This window comes from Phodopus roborovskii, unplaced genomic scaffold (genome assembly GCF_943737965.1).
Source record: "Phodopus roborovskii unplaced genomic scaffold, PHOROB, whole genome shotgun sequence".
NCBI classification, from domain to species: domain Eukaryota; kingdom Metazoa; phylum Chordata; class Mammalia; order Rodentia; family Cricetidae; genus Phodopus; species Phodopus roborovskii.
This window is the reverse complement of record NW_026126408.1, coordinates 14232050-14252314: the sequence shown is the minus strand read 5'-3', so window position 1 is coordinate 14252314 and position 20265 is coordinate 14232050. Positions and strand designations below refer to the sequence as shown.

Genomic DNA, 20265 nt, shown 5'->3' with positions numbered 1-20265 from the left:
CACCCAGTGCAGCAGTGCTCCCACCCAGTGCAGCAGTGCTCCCACCCAGTGCAGCAGTGCTCCCACCCAGTGCAGCATGCTCTCACCCAGTGCACCAGTGTCCCCACCCAGTGCAGCAATACCTTCCTTTGCTGAGGTTCTCCATGTGTCCAAGCCCTGGGAAGCCAGTTCCTGCTCCAGCTCAGGCTCCTTTGCCCTCCGAAGTAGCTCCAACTCCTTCATCTGCTTCAGCCGCATCTTTTCCTGGGCAGACTTGGAAATAGTGACTTGGACCTGGAACAAGGTCAAGCAAATGTCTATTAACCTTGGAGACACAACCAGTCTTTCTACACCTTCCTTCATTTAGTCATGAAACATATGTCTACCTCCTCTGTGTCAGCCACTACTTCCAGAGGGAACAAAACAGAGTAAAGTCCTGGTCCCTGGGAGCTTCAGGGCAGGGGTGGGGCACAGACAACAGTCAACCTGTCTGTAATGCCATATGAGATATGTTAAAAGAAAAGCACAGCAATGAAGTGGCTTTGCCTTTGGTTAAGAAACCCTGTAGACAGGTGACTCCTTTCAGGGGGAAATTTAAGTGAAGACAAACAGCAAGAGACAGCAGGCCACGCAGTTTAGAGGAGAGAGATGTTTCAGCTGAATGATGGCAAAGTTGCTCAGGTTGGGGTGTGCCTAGTATTAAGTGGGAGCACCCTGAATTGAAGCAGGCTACATCTCACACTGATTTTAGGGCCCATGACAAGGACTCAGGCTTTTCTTCAGAAGGACATAAGAGATCGTTTAAAGTCTTGAGCAGAGGTGAGACAGGATTCAACTTCCATTTGAGGAAAGCAGTTTCTTCAAAGGCCGTATTTTCATAACATTTTATCTTTAAATAGCTTGATATTCTTAAGAAACTGTGAAAATGGAGCCAAGTGAAGTGGCACATGCCTTTAATCCCAGCCCTCAGGAGGCAGAGGCAGACAGATCTCTGTGAGTTACAGGACAACCTAGGGGTCTACATAGTGAGTTCCAGGACAGCCAGAGCTACATAGTGAGTCTGTCTCAAAAAAAGAGGGTGGGGGAGAAGTTATAAAAATGGGATGAAAAACCCCATTGTCCTTCATCCAGCCTGCCCCATGATGCTACCAAAAACCATAAGATGTTTTGACTTCTGTTTCCCAAAGATCATACTTTGGAAAATCACTAGGGAATAATGGAACATCCATGCAAGAGTGGAGATTTGGGTGAACCAGGCTAAAGGGATAACACAGGGACACAATAGCTATTTGCAAGTAGAGTTGGTTCTGCTAACATACAAAATATATATAGAGAGAAAGAGAAGGCCAAAGCAGACCTGAGACTTTTGGCCTGAGTAGCTGTCATGCACTGGGTGCAGGTAAGAATTCAAAAGTAGGCATGGTAGGTTTGACCTAATTCTCTATTTAAGTAGTGTTGCTGGAGGTCAGAGGAGGTGTGCTAAGGACTTTTACAATCTTTAGCCTGTCATACTTTAGACACAGCTGTTGGTGCCATGGACTAGAACACACATTCTGAGATAACTAAACAGCCCAGAGACCAGAGGACTGAGCCCTGGGGTCCTCAGTGTCTATAGGCCAGGAAGATGGAGGAGAGTACAAAAGAAGTGGATGAGCTGTCTATCATGAATGACAGGAACACCTCTGTCTCTAGGTGGAAAATTGAAGAGGGACATGTCACAAGCTAAGTCAAAAGCTGGTAAGGCAGGAGAGGACTGAGATGTGGCATTTGGGACCTCAGTGGGGCAATGGGGAGTGAGACTCCCAGACTGCAGTGTGCTCAGGAGAAACAGGAGTAGTAGGGAGTCAGGGTTGCGATGCTAAAACGACAAGGCTAACAGAGAGCCATTGGGCTGCTGGGAGTGATCTGAATGTCACTGATCCAAGGATGCAGCCCAAGGCTAACACTGGAGCAGTGAGGGATGGATTCGATACAGGGGATTGAGCAAGCGGGACCTTGGAGTTGGGATAATAGGGTAGGGACAAAACAGCTTGTAACATCCAGGCCTATGGAATAACTGTGGAATGAGTGGCTGAGGCAGGCTGGGGAATAAAGTCATGTCACACAGAGACTTTTCATGGCCACCCTTGGTACGTGTCAGCAAGGCATCTCTGGCTGTGACATAGCACATGCTCAGGGCAGGCCTTTTACGTCTGTTGCAGAACTGAGCTGCTGCCATAGCTGTTTCAAAGGACAAACATGAGGATCCCAAGGCGACTCTATAAGTTTGACTAAATTCATCTCAATCAGGGAAGAGAAGCCACCTCCTCCCGAAGGTCACCTTCCAAGTGCAAGATATTTGTCAGCCTGTCAAGGGCAGCTTTGGCCCGGTGAACCTCTGAGTCAGCTGCCTCAGGCTGCTATCTTGGGTCAGTTCAAATTACTCAGCCTGCATCATCCAAGCCTTCTGGGCTCTTCCCAGCATCCCCTCCCTGTCCAGAAGGACAGCGACCTTCTTCTGTCCTTCCTGCTCCTTCAGTCTGCATTCTTCCCTGTTGCCAGCCCCCACCCTCCTCCTCAGCATCTCCCCCCACCCCAGTTTCTCTTGTCCTCTGCAGCCCCCACCAAACTGTCCACAGAAGGTCTGAAGCGCCTGGGGACACTGCCTTGGCAGTTCTTGGCTCCGCCTCGTTCCCCGGCAGCTGTTCCCCACCCCCTGCACAGCAGATTTTAGAAGCATGTTTGCATCAGGCCAGCTGGGCCTCAGCTTCTTCTTCCTGTCACTCCCCTGGTACCTTGGCAACAGACTCCTGGTTTTCTTCCCTCACCAGGGAGTGGGCTTCTTTGGCATGGCTCGGAGAGAATGCTGTCAGAGTAGAGGTGGACTGTGACGAAGCCAGGGACTTTGGGGCGTCTTCAGCAGACTTGGCTTTGACAGCTGGGACCAAAGGCTTTGGCTCTGAGAAGTCAAGAGCAAGGACAGACTTGAGGACTGTGGCATCATGGGCTGTCAGGACTTGACTGCACAAGTCCTTATTCCCCAGTCCCTCTGGCACACACTTCCCTAAGGGGGCAGTTAGGTTTACTCTCCAGAGTAGCGTTGCCAGGGATGTCAAGGACCATGTCATTCTCCATTCATTCATTCATTCACTCACTCATTCATTCATTCATTCATTCAGAAAGCAAGCATTGAGTATTTTATTCAAAGAGGAGAGAAGGTGGGAAAACAGAGTCAAATAAAACATACCTGTTTATACCACTCCAGCAGAACTAGAAGGGGCCAGAGAATTTTTGAAAACTAGACCAACCCTCACTCTTCACAGATGGGAAAACCGAGGCCCAACACCTTCATTTCCAAATATTAATTCCATAGAATCTATTCATCACTGTATTTTCCTAATCAATGGACTTAAAGGTACATTGTCTTTAATAGAGACAGAATAAGGATGAGTTCCTTAATCTTCTCCTGCCCCTAAATTCATCACCTGAAGAGAGCCAGCTAATCGGGGTTCATTAGAAGTGGGGCTGCCATTTGGGGTTTTTACACAGCTCTTTGGTTCCTCTGCCTCACCTATGTCTTCATGAAGGGTCCCTCTGCTTGTGATAGGGCGGAGAAGGGCTAAGAAGTCAAAGACGGGGGAAGATGCAGACGTTCAGATGTCTGTGAGAATGCCACTAGATTTGAAACAGTGTGGCAGTCCTTACTGTATGCTATTTGGCAATGTCACCCCAGCTGACAGCCTGAGACAAACTGTGTTCTAAGATCTTGTATATGTATCTAATATCTCACCTACGCCCCAAGGGGCACCTTGTCTGGGCAGGCTGTCCCCCTGAGGGCTAGCTCATAAAGACATACGGGTGTCATGTGCATCACGTTGGGCACCCCAGGAACATCCCACACAACTGGACCAGGAAGACAGGAGAAGCATCAGCCATTGAGGCGTCCCTGCCAGGCCTGCCTCTCAGGCCCAGAAGGTATCCCATCCCAGAGTGTCCTGGACAACTGCCTGGCACTCTGCCCGCTGCCTCATCTGAGCTGATTAGTCAGGGACCTACCAGGAAGTTGGTCACCCTCCTGCCAGTCAGCACAGCAGCCTGAGCTCAGAGAGCCCCTCATAGGCTGTGGTCTCTTTTCCTGCCCCTAATCACTCTCCAGCCATGCCACAGCTCCCTTTCATCCCATGCCCTCTCCAAGCCAGATCACCAGCCCCAAAGGGATGACCTTCTACATTCATGATCCTCCCTTTTCCCCGGCTTCTCTTTCCCTTACCCCTTCTCCTTCTAGAAAGCTGCCCCACAGGTTGGCCTGCTCTCCTGACCTTTGAACTTGCTAAGAGCAACTGTCTGAGGTTTGTGAGAGGTGGTTTACTGTCATGTTCTATCCAGTGAGGACATCTCTATATGCTTAACACAAAGCCAGAAGCCTCTGCCTGCTGAGTCAGGCCTACCTGCCCCAGTGAAATTCTGACAGGTCTGCTTTCCAGGCTTGGAGGGCAGTACAGGGAGCTCAGTGAGTTTCAAGGTGACCTGGATCAAACTACTCAGCCCGTTTCACCTGGTTCAGAAAAAGGAACAGTGTATCCCCCTCATCTGGACCACCATGGGCTACACAAGTTGGTGTGCATCCTGGGGCTCAGTAGAGCAGATGCTGGTGAGAATTGTTGCCTCCCTAGTCCCTGGTACAGGCTTGTCATCACGCTATAGTGTGTTGACATCTTCCCCATCTGTCTGTGAAATGAGGGGTCCTCAGATATCTGCTGGCCTAATTCCATAACCCAGTTCACAGATGCAAAGAACAGAAACAAGATGAATGGTCATGGGAATACATACCCAGAGATCTAGTCATCTTCTCCAGAGGCCCATTCTCGCAAGTCAGTCTTAAAGGAAGAGAGAGAAAAGAACTGTATGAGATCCAGTTAGCCAGAGGCATGGGGTGAGAAGCCTGGGGTTGCTCCAAGGTGTGAGACATTGAGATGGACAAAGAAATGGGGCTAGTTTCCCCGTCAGAGTGGCAGGAGATGTAGCTCCTCACACAAAGACTGGGTTGGTTAACTATCTGCCAGACTAGGATGGGAGTCCAGGCACAGGGCTAGGCAGTCCCTGGCAGTGCAATCATCTGTTTCCTCGGTAACAGCATCCACATGAAAACTGCTGTCTTAAACTAGATTCGTGTCTTTGACTCTACCTGAATGGGAGAGCTAGGACCATCCCCCCAGTTCCTGCCACAGCCCCTGCTTCATAGCCACCTGTGCTTCATGGCTAAGCCATCTCTGCTCACCACTCATGCCTGTTTGTATCAGTGTTTCATTGTGGGGGTATGTGCATGGAAGGTGTACACACAAGTATGTGTGCATGTGTCTGGAGACTCAAGGTTGATGCTGAGTTTCTCTGTTCATCATTCTCCCCCTTATGCTTTGAGGCAGGGTCTCTGGCTGAACCCAGAACTCACTGTTTCAGCTAGAGTGGCTGCCCAACTTGCCCTGAGGATTCCATCTCCACCTCTCACACACTGGGGCCATAAGATGGACCATGATGGTCACCAGATTTCATGTGGTTCTAGGGATCCAGCTCTCAAGATTACAATGTGAATGCTTTACCAGCTGAGCCAGAGCCCCAGCCCCACAGTGGCCTTCTAAAGTCAGAGCTTGTCTAATCCCCACACCTAAGAGCTTTTGATGACACCTCATTGCTTCAAGTAGAGGTTACACCCCTCTAGAGGACAGTCATAGGCCCCTCAGACAGGCTGAGCCTATCTCACAAGCAGAGTCGCCATAGCTGTATTCCTCTCTGTGTATCTTTCTCCTCCATCTTACACTGTCTCTCCTTCAAAATTCCTCCAAGGAATCACCCCAGCTAGATTGAGACACTTTTCGGTTGGGCTTCCCAACATGACAGGCATCCTTCTGCCTCACCTCCAGTCCCACTGGACTTGTGCCCATGATTTGCAAACAAGTCTCTCTCATCCCCAAAGATTTATTCACCCTGGTTTCCAAAGCACCTAGCAGATAGTAGGCGCTTAATAGTTTTTAAGTAAATAAATGATTAGGTGGGTGAATGAATGAATGAATAAAGTGGCAATAGAATGGTGTTCCCATCCATTTTCTAGACAGCCTTACAGAATTGTGGATGTACAGCATAAGGCAGGTGTTTCCTATGTGACTAATTCATGCCAAGCACTGACCTTAGCATCACAGGTTTTTGAGATACAGCCCTTGTCCTCTAAAGTGCCAAATTAAAGAATAGAATGAGGTTTAAACAAGACAAAATAAATAAAATGACCAAACATAAAAAGAAACAAAAGTCTATTTAAGTAGCCAAGGTTTGTTAGTTAAATTAATGAAACAATGAAAGGTAAGTGGGGAGTAGACAGAGAGTCCATGTCAAATGGACAAAGCAAAAGCGGCCACTTCTTGTCCTTGCCAGCCATGAAAGCCGAGTGAGGCAGTAGAAGGACTGTGTTGTTGTGCAGGATAGAAAAGTACCACACAGGAAGTGAGGCTCTGGTTTGGGAGTCGGCAGACCCACAAAGACATGAGATTGACCCTGTGTGTAGCACAGGAGGAGGGTGAGGTGCTCCCTGTGTGTAGCACAGGAGGAGGGTGAGGTGCTCCCTGTGTGTAGCACAGGAGGAGGGTGAGGTGCTCCCTGTGTGTAGCACAGGAGGAGGGTGAGGTGCTCCCTGTGTGTAGCACAGGAGGAGGGTGAGGTGCTCCCTGTGTGTAGCACAGGAGGAGGGTGAGGTGCTCCCTGTGTGTAGCACAGGAGGAGGGTGAGGTGCTCCCTGTGTGTAGCACAGGAGGAGGGTGAGGTGCTCCCTGTGTGTAGCACAGGAGGAGGGTGAGGTGCTCCCTGTGTGTAGCACAGGAGGAGGGTGAGGTGCTCCCTGTGTGTAGCACAGGAGGAGGGTGAGGTGCTCCCTGTGTGTAGCACAGGAGGAGGGTGAGGTGCTCCCTGTGTGTAGCACAGGAGGAGGGTGAGGTGCTCCCTGTGTGTAGCACAGGAGGAGGGTGAGGTGCTCCCTGTGTGTAGCACAGGAGGAGGGTGAAGTGCTCCCTGAATATAACACAGGAAGAGGGTCAGGTGCTCCCTAGGGTCAAACCAAGCAGACTGCTCTCAAAAGCCGCTGGCAGCAAGAGGTGAAGGAGAAGGTCATGAAGGGTTGCATGGGGATTGAAAACAGTGAGGCTGGGCAGCGAGGGGCTGGAGATGGCAGACAGGACCTTCGGGGTGAAGTAATGAAGCAGCTAGAAGAGATCAGTGAGAAGGAATGGCAGGGACATGAACCAGGTGGGAACTGCTGTGTGTTCTGTTGTTGTGAGGCAGGCATGGGGAGGGGCAATCTGTGAGGGACCAAGGGCACATGAAGCCAGAGCCCGGGTGCTGAAGGTGCAGGCAAAGAGCAGCTCCTCCATGGAAGGGCAGTTTGGGGAAGCACAAGGTGCCTCGTGTTGCCATGGTAACATGTTATGCTCCCTTTCTCTCTACTTCCTCTAATGCTGACCTTCATCTGCCATGAGAAACCAGAGGTTCCCAGTGAAAGTGTGAGTCTACAGGGAGAGGCCAGACCACAGCAAAGTCACCCAGAACCCCTGATCCTGGAGGCCATGGGCACAGGTAAAGGCTCCAGAAGATAATCAGAAATTTCCGAGCATGGGTAAATTTAAGTGACAGATGAAAAGAAACCTGTAGGAGACTGCCTGGAAGGTCAAGACATGGGTGTAAAACCAGAGAGGAGAGGAAGGAAAAAAGTCTGAGGGCTGACCACAGTCCAAAAGATACGAGAAAGTTTTCATGAGATGTGAGGAAAGGCCAGGCATTGGTGGTGCACACCTTTAATCCCAACACAGAGGCAGGGGGATCTCTGTGAGTTCAAGGCCAGCCTGGTCTACAGAGTTAGTTCCAGGACAGGTTCCAAAGCTACAGAGAAACCCTGTCTTGAAAAGAAAAACAAAACAAAAAAAGAGATGTGAGGAGAGGACTTGGGCAGAGCAAGGACTCCACCATTAATGCTGCAGAGAGGAGAGGAATCTGGGTGTGAAGAGGAGTTTCCAATGGCCAGTCAGGAGGAGCAGGTGAACTACGTGTGAAAGTGAAAATGGAAGAGAGCTCCCATCCAGGAGCAGGAGCATGGACATGTCCCCACACCCCAGCAAGTCTGGAGAAAGATGGGGATGTGGTATATGCGGAGAAAAGACAGTGCAGGAGACAGGAGATCAAGGAAGCCAGAGAGAAATGAGAGACCAAAGAAGTGTGGACAGAGGGTATGACACTGTACGTAGTGGTTTAAGTGAGAAACGCCCCCATGGTCTCAGCATTTGAATACTTGGTCCAGGGTGGGTGGCAATGTTTGGACAGGTTTAGGAGGACCTATGTCACTTGGGGGCAGGCTTTGGGGTTCATTCGCATTATTCCCGGTGCTTCCATCCTGCTTCCTGTTGGAGGGTCAAGATGTGAGCTCTCAGCTTCCCGTGCCACCATGCCTGGTGCTTCCCGCCATAACAAACTCTTACCCCTCTGCAGCTATAAGTGCAATCAACCCTTTCTTCTATAACTTTCCTCGGTCCTGCAGTCTTTTATCGAAGCAATAGAAAAGTAAACTAATATGCCACACTAGGAGAGCTAGGCTCATGGTCGATGAGCATATAGTCACACTGAGATACATTCAGACACACATACCCACACACATACACAAACATGATCACAGACATACACAGAGGTGTGTACATATGAATTCTTACTCACTCCCTCTGACATATCTGGGCTGGCCACTGGATGCTGAGAGACATCTAGCAGACTCTCCTGTTTTCTTTACAAGATTCAAAACAATTCAGAGCTCCTGCCCCAACTGTTTCTGGGTATGAAGGACCCCCCCACTTTAAGTCCAAAAGTTTTATGGAAAGCCCATATGCTCACACATATACATACACACACACATGAGCACACTCATACACGTGCTAATGGTGGTGGTTTTAGTATCTATTAGTGAAGGAAATACATAATACTAAAGATCCACTATGAACTTGACCATGCCCTAAAACAATATATACTTTATTCATCACTATGGCAACCATGGACATTAAGAAACTAGAAAACAGGCCACCCACATCACTTGTCATGTATGTTTTCATGGATGAGAGAAGCCCCAACATCAGTTCTATGGCTTCCATTGGTCTGGAGTTTGTGGGCAGGGCATTTTACCCTTTCCTAACCTCAAAGCTGTGCCTACCTACCATAGTGACTCAGCAATGGGAAATCCAAGGGGAGGCGGGGGTGCACAAGTTACAGGAGAGATGACTACAAACAGACCTGAGATTTGAGGTTGGTCCCTTACCGAGTATGTGGGGCCCTTGGTCCCATAAGCACATCTTGGCCTGGGCCCGAGGGGCTGGGCAGGGAGTTAGGCCTGCAGGAAGAGGTCCCTGTGGGCAGCCGGACCTTCGGAATGGGCGGGATCACGATGCCTCCTAGAGACTTGTGCATCTTCTCATCATTGCAATGCAGGTATTGCCTGGAAATCTGTACCTGGAAGGGGAAGGGAACCTGGTCCTTGGAAGCATGACTCACTGTATGTTCAGCTCCTAGTGACCTCACACAGAGTATCTGTCTCCAGGAACCAGCTGCCAACCCAGCCCCTCTGACAAGCTCTTCTGTTGTTTTATTATTGCTAGGATTTTTTTAATCTTCTTATTTCAGAAGAATCTGTGACTATCAGAGCAGGAAGGGACCCTCTAAAATACCCAATTCAAAGTTCTGCTTTTACAGATGTACAAAATAGGGCCTGTGGGGAGTGGTCCCCCATGTCAACTCATGGGCATTAAACAAGAGATGACAAGAAAACCAGGCAAGTCCTGAGACATGAGTACCAGGGAAACCCTGGGGGCCACAACTCCAGGATGGGCAGTCTTGTAGCCCCTGTATCTCTCAGGCGCCTCCCCCCACCAAACTCCCGGGCCAGCTGTAGAGGTCTGGATCACAATGGGGAGAAGAATGAAATGACAGCCTTGAGTCTCTCTCAATGCCATCCTGACCTTGAAGGCTGTCCTGAGACATTTGCAGAGATGCACAGAACACTGGACAAGAGTTGGTAAAGAAAAGCAGGTAGGGTACCTGCAGTAAAGACCCAAGGCTATGGAGCCTCCTTACCTCCCGGGCACTGGCTCCCGAGTCCTGGAGACCCTGTCTGTACCCAGGAGGGTCCAGGTCCTTCTCCTTGGCACTGTTGGCCTCAGGGGTGGTGGGGATGCTCTGGATGGGGGGCATGGGCCTGGCAACCCTCAGCAGCCTTTGTGAGGTGGTATGCGGGATGGTACTCCTCAGAGGAACAACTCCTTTGGGATCTCCTCTGGGACCTAGAGATGCTGAGCAAGATAAGATACAGAATGAGTTAGTATCTTGGGCATGAAGAGCAGAGGAGGATTGCCATGCTAACCTAGGACTTGCATTCTAGGAGAAGCAGGGATGCTGAGGGGAGAGAGCAGGGCTCCCTCCAGCCCTAAGCCCCATACCCACCAGAAGACCAGATAAGCAGAGGGTTTTTGAGGGTCCCTTTTCATTTCCATAGAATTCAGTAGAAATGCCAATCAAAGTCAAAGAGGGTATGGGGGGAAATACAAGAGCAGTGGTGGGCTAAGAGACGGGACAGCTGGCCCTGGCTAGAAACTGTACGACCCTGCATGTTCCTAACTTCAGATCTAAAATGTTCCTCCTCAGATTCATGTCTGCAGCACTTTCTCCCCAGCTGGCTGTGCTATTTGGAGCAACTGTGGAGGCTCTAAGAGATAAGGCCCCAGCTGGAGGAGGGCAGAAGTAGGTCATGCGGGAGAGAACTTGGAAGGTTACAATCGAGACCCTGGGTCCAGCCTCGGCTTCCTGGTCTGTGAACAGCCTCAGACACATGTACCTACTGCCATGGATGGAACTGCCCCTCCCCACCTTCCTCACCCTGGCTTGGAATTGTGAACCAGATATCCACTAAGACTCAAGGAATAGACCCCATAGAATGTCAGCCGAGTCCCTGGTGATTCCCAGTCATTCCGTGCGTTTACACACAATGTCAATCTGGTGCCAGGCAGACATGGGCTGATCAATTCCTTCTCCCTCCCCACTTCTTCAGATACCGATGTGGGGTAGAGCTGCCTTAACATTCCTAACCTAGCCTGGAAAACATGCTGCCCCTCTTCTAGCATTTTTTACTTTATCCTCTCTGCCCCCATCAGTAGAAACCCACTGAGCAGCCCCATCAGACCCCAAGAGCCTGAACACCTACTGATCCTCATGGCCTCGGTGGTCTGGAGTCCTTGACTTCAGAGTGGGTGGTGGCAGGGTCACGGCTCACCTTGAGAAGATGCTGCCATGCCTTCTGAGAGCCGCCTCTTCTTGAGCTTGTCCTTAATCTGAATAGTGTCCCGGGCAACACTCCTGGCCTCTGATTCCAGGGAAGGGATGGCTCCCACAGGGTGGGGTCCCAAGGGCAGAGCTCCAAGGTTCCTGGGGTAGCCATTCCTGGCCTGCCAACCTTTCAAAGGATCATCCCCTGTGAGGCTATCCTGGGCCTTGTGTCCACTCAAGAGCTGTGATGGCTTCTCACTGCTTAGAAGGACATTTGACACTGGCTGTAGAGAGGCTGAGAGAAACAGACACAATGGCTTCTCAGCCAAGACCCAAGGTGGAACCAGGCACCAGCAAATGTGTTAGCATTGCTTTCATAGAATAGCCAGCCACATGCCTGATGAACCCAGTCCTGGGGACCATTTATAGATTAGTGGTGCCACGAGACACCTAACCCCAAATGAGACCCATATCATGAAGTCCTTTAGGAATAAAGGGGATCTGTGTGTAGCATTATTGAAGAATGAACAAGAAATGCTAACTACATAGGAAAAAGGCTGTCTTCCCAGGGAATGTGACCACTAGGCTCCAGGATCCAACCATAGAGGACTGACAACATTATCAAACATGGATCCATAGGACAAGCTGGGCCTTCAGAACAAGTCATGCTCAAATGCAGACTTGAAGCCATACAATTTCTCATTCATCCAGCATTCAATAGGCACTGTCAGTGTGCAGAGCATTGTCCAATCAGTGGAGGGACAGAGACGAATGGAACACAGACTTAGTGATTAAGGGACTTTCAATATGATTCGCTGTGAATAGGTTCAATGTAAATATGAAATGTGTCTTAAGTTATAGTGAAAAATGTTCAGTGTGCTTGCTGTTGTGAGTGGTGATGTACAAGGTGATAGTGAACTTCAGAGCCCAGAGGGGTCCTAGAACTTGGAAGAGCAAGGGGAATTGTGGGCAGGGAGCGTTCAGAGGCTTTTCCACATTGTTTCACTTCTTGAAATCCCTGGACATAAGTCCTAAGACCTGATGCTCAGAAGTTGGACTGTAGCTGGCATACAACCCAAGGACGGCCAAACTCCCTGACCAGCCACAACCCTGAGAGAACACAAGAACCCCCAACCCATGGAGGCTTCCACTCAGAGCAAAGGGGCTGAGCCCTGCCCTTGACAGTCTATAGCTAGACACCAGAGCACAGAGTCCGGGAGAAGAAGGTGACAGAGGGGCTGAGTGGAGTGAAGGCAAGCACCAAAACAGGGCTGCCATGGTCATGACCATGACTCCATCTCCTAATACTCACACCCAGTGCCTTCCTAAGCCCAAGATGCAGGCCCCTGGGGAGACCGAAATCCCTCTATGACATCCGCTAAGTAGACATTTTTTTGTCTGTTTCTACTTTTTGTTTAAGCTTTTTGTTTGGGTGGTTCTGTTTGTTTTTGTTTTGTTTTGTTTCAACTCTACTCCTTAAAATAACTTTTAAAACTAGACATCACTCCACACGTATAAGAGTTGGCATATAAATGTTATCAGATTTAAATGGTCACAAGTGCATAATTTTCAGCTTTTAATTTTTTCCTTTTAAACAAGAGCCTGTGTAATCCAGGTTAGCTTCAAACCCCATTGTGTGGCTGAGGATGACCTTGAACTCTGCTCCCCTGCTCCCTCCACCATGCTGAAGCTAGCCTCTAGGAACATTTTAAACATAAAACAAAAATGCCTGCTATAAAGTTTGAGAATGTTCAAGCATCTGGGTACCATTGCATCTTCCTCCAGGCTGGGTTCCAGCTCTGTGGTCAGTGGCCTTGCTGGGAAAGTTTCTAGAAGATCATCTCCCATCCAATGCCAAAGACCCCAGGGAGGCCACCAGGTGTGACCCAAACACCAGGCCAGGTTCTTACGTTGGCCATAAGCAAGAAGACTAGAGTTGATGCTTCCAGGTGGGGGCACTCGGAGCCCAACACCAGTCCGAGGAACACTCCCACATTACACAGCCACTGGAGCCAGAACTTGGGCTAGGGACAGAATTCAGGATAAGGGTATCTTAGAGTCATCTGGGGCCAAAACCAGGGTATAAAGGAGAATAATAGACCTATATCCACTACCATTCTCCACCTCGTGGTCTCTGCTAGAAGAACCAAGGGCGGGTCCAGGTCCACTGATAGGGGTACCAGTCAGTCAGTGACCTCAAACAAATCCCACAAACCTCACCAACCCAGGCCCCCCAGCTCTCTAGCATTCCCCTCTCATCAAACTCTTCCTGTCCCTTCTCCCTTGTGCCTGATCTCTCTCTCTCTCTCTCTCTCTCTCTCTCTCTCTCTCTCTCTCTCTCTCTCTCTCTCTCCCTGATTTCTCCATCTCTGTCTGCTCTCTAGCTCCTTCTGGCTTTGGGTCAAGTCCTTTAGTTATGTTTTCCTTCAGCCTCCTTCACAGTCTCCCTCCTCCAGCAGCCAGTGAAACTGATCCCTACTGACCACAGCCCTGGCTTCTGTCACGGTGTATCCCAGTGCTCCCCCTGGACTACTCTCTGCTACCTATTACAGAGAGAGAAGCCTTGGCCTTGGCAAAGCCCTGGTTCAGAGCATCTATTACCTGCCTCGCCCCAGAAGACCTCAAGCAGTAACCTCGGGTCTTCCCTTCACAGCCTCCCTGGTATAAGTAAATGGCACCCACCCTCACTCCTAGTGCCTCTGCCCTGCAGGGATTCTGGCCTGTACACATTGACCAGAGGGTAGCAAGGCTGACCCAGTAAGGAGATTGGGTCAGTGACAGACAGATGATGAAGAATAAGCAATGACACAGTAAGGGACAGAGATGAGAAGGCTTCCCAGTAGGGGAGGAAACAGAGTTGACGCCAGGTAAAGAAGAGGGAGGTGGCTAGGGGACCACCCCTTGAAGAAGCCTTCATCAAACCTACTACTATTATTCTGCTAAAGAAACAGAAATGAATGACTCCTAACGACATGGTGCTATTCCCATAGATCAGATCCTCATCAGAGAATCGTCTTGAAGTGCATGGGATTTAACACAGAGACCCATGACTGGACAGTTTACACAGAGTAACTTTGGAACGCTCAGCCCTAAATGAGAATGTCTTCATCAAATCCCGTCTTTCACGGCTCAGGGGTCCATGTGGAAGAGGAGGTAGGAGGTGATGAAAGCCGGAGGAAGCAGATCCTCCAAGGAAAGTGTCTTTCACACACAACAGGGCTGATACACACACAAACTCACAGAAACTGGCAGCACACACAAAGCCTGTGCATATCCAAACCCAACAAAACCCCAGCCCTGAAAAGGGGGAGTATATATGAAGTTAGGTCTTAGGACACCCCTAACCAGGAAGCTATTTTCAATTAATGGCTGCTAGGAAAGGGAAAATCCGTTTTCTCCAATGAAGTGACACTGGGTACGTCAACCATGTTCCGGGGCAGGCTCCATACGCACCAGTACTTGGCTAACACAGAATGAACTCCATGGTCTGTAGTTGTTATTACTGTGCACTTTTTGTTTCATTTTGTTTTGTTTGGATTTTTTTGTCTTCTTCATTTTTCATTGTTTGTTTGTTTACTTTTATTCTTTGTTTTTGTTTTAAGAAAGAAAGATCATAGAGTTGGGTGGGTAGAGAGGTGGGGAAGATCTCTGGCTGCTACCTTCTTTCCCAAGGTCACCTGGAGACACCTGGGCCCCCCCACACCTGGGCTCATCCGAGGTTAGCAGTAACTCCACACTTCCCTGGGGCAGAGGGAAATCCCTCAGTTTCCACCAGAAACCGGGATGCCTGTACTGTTTCCTGACCCAGCCACTCACAGGCTCATAACCAAAGGTGGAATTAACCCTTCAAGGAACCAACCCACTGTGTTTCAGAACAAACACAAAGCCAGCTGGAGACCCCTCCAGGCCAGGGAGCTTTGCAGGCTGACAGTCAAGGCCACTGAAGTCAGGACATCCAGGATCAGCATATGGCTGCATCTCCCCAGCGGAACATGACCCCTGAACCATCTAGGGAATGTTCCCAACCCATCAAGGTCCCCTACCTGGTGGGACATCTTCACAGGTGTCCATGGCCTGGGTGGGGAAGGTGCCCACAAGGCTGTCTGGAGGTGGCAGCTGTCCCTGGGCCCTGAGTGCAGGCCTCAGGGGTCAAAAGGATGCTGACCTGTGACATCCAGGGCCCTGTGAGAAAAGAGGGGAGGGAGGGAGGGAGGGAGGGAGGGAGGGAGGGAGAGAGGGAGAGAGGGAAGGAGGGAAGGAGGGAGGGGAGGGAGGGAGGGAGGGAGAGAGGGAGAGAGGGAAGGAGGGAAGGAGGGAGGGGAGGGAGGGGGAGGGAGGGAGGGAGAGAGGGAAAGAGGGAAGGAGGGAAGGGAGGGAGGGAGGGAGAGAGGAAGGGAGAGAGGGAGGGGAGGGAGAGAGGGAGAGAGGGAGGGAGAGAGGGAGGGAGGGAGAAAAACAAGAAACAAAACACTTTTAAATCCTCTGCAGCAATGTACCAGAGCTAAAGCCCGGCTGAGGTGAAAAGATCGATGCAGGCCCAGGATGCCCTTTGTCCTCTCTCAGAAATGCCCCAGTCCCAAGTCCCGAGGCCATGTGACCCTGGAGAGGAGTCCAATCAACCTGTCACCCCTTTCACTGGCACAGGACACCTTCAAGCCTCAGGGAAGGTGAAATTCCATCACTCTCTCTAGAATTCCTATTTTCTTCCAAAGCCCTTCCCTCAGCAGCTGCCTGGGAGCCTGTGCCATATGCTGCTCCTCAGCTCAAGCTTGGGGTGTTGGTGGGGTTTCCCCAACACTGGTGCTCCAGGTTTTTGGGGGGGGTTGATTTTTTTTCAGGTTAGCCCTGTCTGTACCAGCAAAAAGAGCATGGTGCTTGTTCCTAGCCACCTTGACCATTTTGTTTACCTGGCGTGGCTACTCTGAGCTTCTTTCTCTCCTCCCTCAAGCCTTCAGAGTCAGCCATCAGCTCTTTGCCTCTGACTGGACTTCATTTTCTCTTTGACAAAGGTCTCATTGGATGCTCTGCAACTCCATGCATTCCTTCTTGAGTCAGGGTAACATGTGGAGGCTAGGCATGGCCAGTCCTGATTAGTGCACACTCCTGAGAGTGCTTCTCTCCAGAGGCCTACTGGGGGACAGGCAAGAACACTGTTTTTTGGCAACCAGGCCTTCTGCCTGGAAGCCAGCCTGCCACAGACCCTGTCCCAGCCCCAGAAGGCCGGGGAATTCCTGACAATGTCTGGCTCAACAGGTTGACTGAGACTTAGCCAGCTGCCCAGACTCAGCCCTGACCCAGCCCTGGGCCCCTGCCTAGCACCTCCAGCCAGCTGGGTCCTCTGGTCCAGAATTTTCTTCAGTGACTACAAGGATGAGACAGATTTAACCACATAGTGGTGTCAGCAGCCAAGAAGGCCTGAGAGACACAACGCTTCTTCCAAGCCAATGGGGAAGATCCTGGTCCACTGAGACATCACCCCACCCTTCAGGCAGAGGGATGTGAAAGAGATTTAACATGCTGACCAGGCCACCAACTTCTTGGAAGACCCAGGACCACTCTGAGCCTAAATGAAAGCCCATGGGCTGGAGCCTGGGGCTTTGGAGGCCCAAAAGGTTGGCTCTCAATAGAGGATGCACCATCTGTGGACAATCTGGGTAAATAAGCCACATTCAACACCATTCCTGTTCACAACCATGGCAGAAGATCTTCATCACCTAGATAGAGTCTGATTAATATTACAGATCAAGACACTAGCACACAGCCCTCAAACACACACACACACACACACACACACACACACACACACACACACACTGTATTTTTCTAGTAAACCTACTACAAGGACATGATTTTTGATGTTCAAGCAGGATTGAGCCACCAGCCTACATAGTTCAGGTCTATCCTATAGTAAGAGCTGAGCTGCCCTTTCTCACCTTAGGTTGTCAAGGGAGTTATTGATGCCTCAGTTTACTCAAAGTGCTTCTTTCTAAACAGACCATTTGGAGTTGCCCAAGAGCACATACTGTAAGCTTTTTATAATCCTGTTACTGCAATGCCTTGTGAATAAGACTGTCCTCACTGGCTACCTCCTGGAAGTCAGAATGTCCTGAGTCAGACCCATTCCTCCATGTCCCTAGAAACTCACAAGAAGGAAACAGGAATATCACTCAGGCCCAGGGTATGATGGAAAGCCAAAGATCCCTGTCCTTAAGCTGAGCAGTGGTGGCATATGCCTTTAATCCCAGTACTGGAGGCCAGCGTTCTCTACAGAGTGAGTTCCAGGACAACCAGGCCTGTTACACAGAGAAACCCTGTCTCAACAAAACAAAACAAAACAAAAAAAGATCCCCGTCCCTAGGACAGAAGTCAGAATGAGGAATTCCAGTGCACACAAACAGAGCTCAGAGGCCATTCAGCACCTGTGCCCCAGGTAGAATTCACTGAGGTCTCATTTGCAAAGGACACTGCTCTGGCCATAAAGGCCTTACCCTCTCTACCTGTTGGCTAATCCCACCTCAACCTGAAGGGCTCAGTGAGCCAGCAGATTCTAATAACCAGGATTTTATTTTCACTCCTCCAAGTTCTACATTGTCGCAGGCAGCTGATTCCTTCAGACTCAGCCTCAGTTTTCCTCAAATAAACATTGTCTACCCCCTTCCATAAATCTGTGATGACAGGGGTTCTGCAGTGGCCCATGCTGTGGAAGTGAAGCTACAGGACAGAAGGGACTCAAGTTTCAAGTAGAAAGGAAACAAAGTTAGCATTGGCTCTGGAGCGTGTCAGCCTGAGAGCCAACTGCAGCTGCCCCTGTGTCTCTCACAGACCACAAAGCCAGGGCCAGAGCTAAGTTCACCTTGTTTCCCAGGGAACTACTGTCCCAAAGAGAAGAGCAAACAGCAGGGCAGGGCAAAGCAAAACACAAATGCTCACTCACGCCATCTTTAAAGTTACAATGGAGATGACCTTCCCACCGTTCATAGCCGACTACTGACATGGAGGAGACTAATGACAGGCAGGAAGTTCAATTCAATTTCACACACTTATTTTCCTTTTCTGAAATAGGACTCAGTATGTAGCCCAGGCTGGCCTAGAACTCAAGATCTTCCTATCTCAGCTTCTGGAGTGTTGAGATTCCCAGACATGTATCACTATACCTAGTTCAGAAGTCCCTTTGGCCTCCTGGGGGCTCATTATGAGTCCATGTTTTGCGTGAGTACTTACTGTCACCCAGGCAGGAAGAACAAAGCTTCCTATAAGAGCAAGAGAAGAGAGTGATGGATGCCCCCTGCCAAAGTACTTAAGCACTGTCACACCAGTCAGAATAAGTATTCACTGCCATGCTGGGGGAACAAAGGGACACACGGTCTCTGGGCAGGGATGCACCGTGGGGGGACCATACTGTTGTCTGAGATGTCAACTACAGGTGTGGGGTGGGGGAAGGGGGACACCCTTGCTGGACCTGACTCAGGGTGTCAATGGGTCAAACGAAGAGAAGCATTCCAAATCCAGGCATGGAGGGACATGTGCAGCTGTAGGTCTGGGGATCCAGAGGCCCAGCCTGGGAGGCTGTGGTAGGCATGGCACAGACCCCGGGGTGGGCCCTGGGAAGCACATACTCAGGAAGCAATGGTTTTGGCAGAATCAAGGAACAGAAGTTTATAGACCCAGCCCTAGCACTCTGGCTTGGATGCAGAAAATAAAAAAACAGGATCGAGACTTGCCTGCTAGTGTGAACAGGGTATAGGCTGGATTGAAGACTTTTCCTTGCACCATACTTTTTTCCTGTGGGTGAGGAGCAGCCACCTCTGATCACACATACATCAAGCTGCTTCCCAGCCACAGCCCTCCAGAGAAAACCCTAGTGCCCTTAAGTGGCCTGCTAACTCTACTCTCCTAGCTGTTGCTGGAGGTCTGATGCCCACTTCATTCCACCACGTCCCAAAGGCCAGGATACAAAGGTTAGTGAGATCACACCCACCCCTGAGCACAGTATGACTATAGCACATTGCTAAAGGCCTCTAAGCCCCAACTTCTGCAGAAAAAGATAACGCCTGGACCCCCACACCTATCCAATAAACAGAGATGGTCACTTAGTGAGGGGTCTGGCCCCTAGTTTGTGATCAGTGTGGCTGGGTATTAGTGCAGCTGCAATTAACAAAGGCACCACAGCTACATGGGGAGATGGCTCAGGCGGCACAAAGCTTGCTATGAAAGTGTGAGGACCTGGGTTCCAATCCCTGGGAACCCACATAAAAACACCTGAGCATGGCTGCACACACCCATCATCCCAGAACTGGGGAGGCAGAGAGAGAAGGATGTCTGAGGCTTGCTGGTCAACTGTCTAGACAACTAGAAAGCACCATACTCAGTGAGAGACCCTGCCAGAAAATAACATGGCGAGTGACTGAGGCATCCAGTGTCAACTGTGCATTTGGGGACAGGGAGTGATGAACCAGTGGGAGAGAAAGAAGCTGAAGTGGTGAGCAGACAATTCCTTGAAGTCTGCATGAAAAAGTTGGGGGTGTGGCTACTGGGAGAGAGGGGACCCTTTAGGGAATCAGGCAGAGGCAGCAGATCATTGAGGAGGTGACCTTGAAATGGATATTGAAAAGGATATGAGCTCCTTTCTCATGTATCTTCTTGCCCCCATCGGCCATGAAGCAAGCAGCTTTGCCCCACCCTGTACATTCTGCCATGGTGCCCCCTTCACCACAGGCCAGGAAACAACAAAGCCAGTGACCGTGGACAGAACCTCGGAAACCATGAACCAAAAACCAACCTGTCCTTCAAGTCAGGTTCCTCAAGTATTTTGTCACAGTAATGGAACACTGACTGACACAGGTCCCAAGTCACCTCCACCCTCACCCCTCCATGCTCACCAGGGAGACTGATGCCCTCACCCATCACACCCTGTGCGGAGGCATCCCAGGCCCAACCACCCACTCGGGACTCCTGGATCATGCGGAGACTGGCTTGCAG

General features: G+C 50.2%; 1 protein-coding gene across 1 annotated transcript in view; it reads right to left on the bottom strand.

The window, feature by feature from the left end:
• Togaram2 (TOG array regulator of axonemal microtubules 2) overlaps positions 1-20265 on the bottom strand; it is a 52952-nt gene that overhangs the window by 27924 nt on the left and 4763 nt on the right. Inside the window, 8 exon segments of the mRNA XM_051181833.1 lie at positions 123-273; positions 2754-2917; positions 4789-4835; positions 9290-9480; positions 10102-10316; positions 11294-11581; positions 13197-13310; positions 15330-15468. Coding sequence (XP_051037790.1) covers positions 123-273; positions 2754-2917; positions 4789-4835; positions 9290-9480; positions 10102-10316; positions 11294-11581; positions 13197-13310; positions 15330-15357 — 1198 coding nt within the window. The 5' untranslated portion in view covers positions 15358-15468.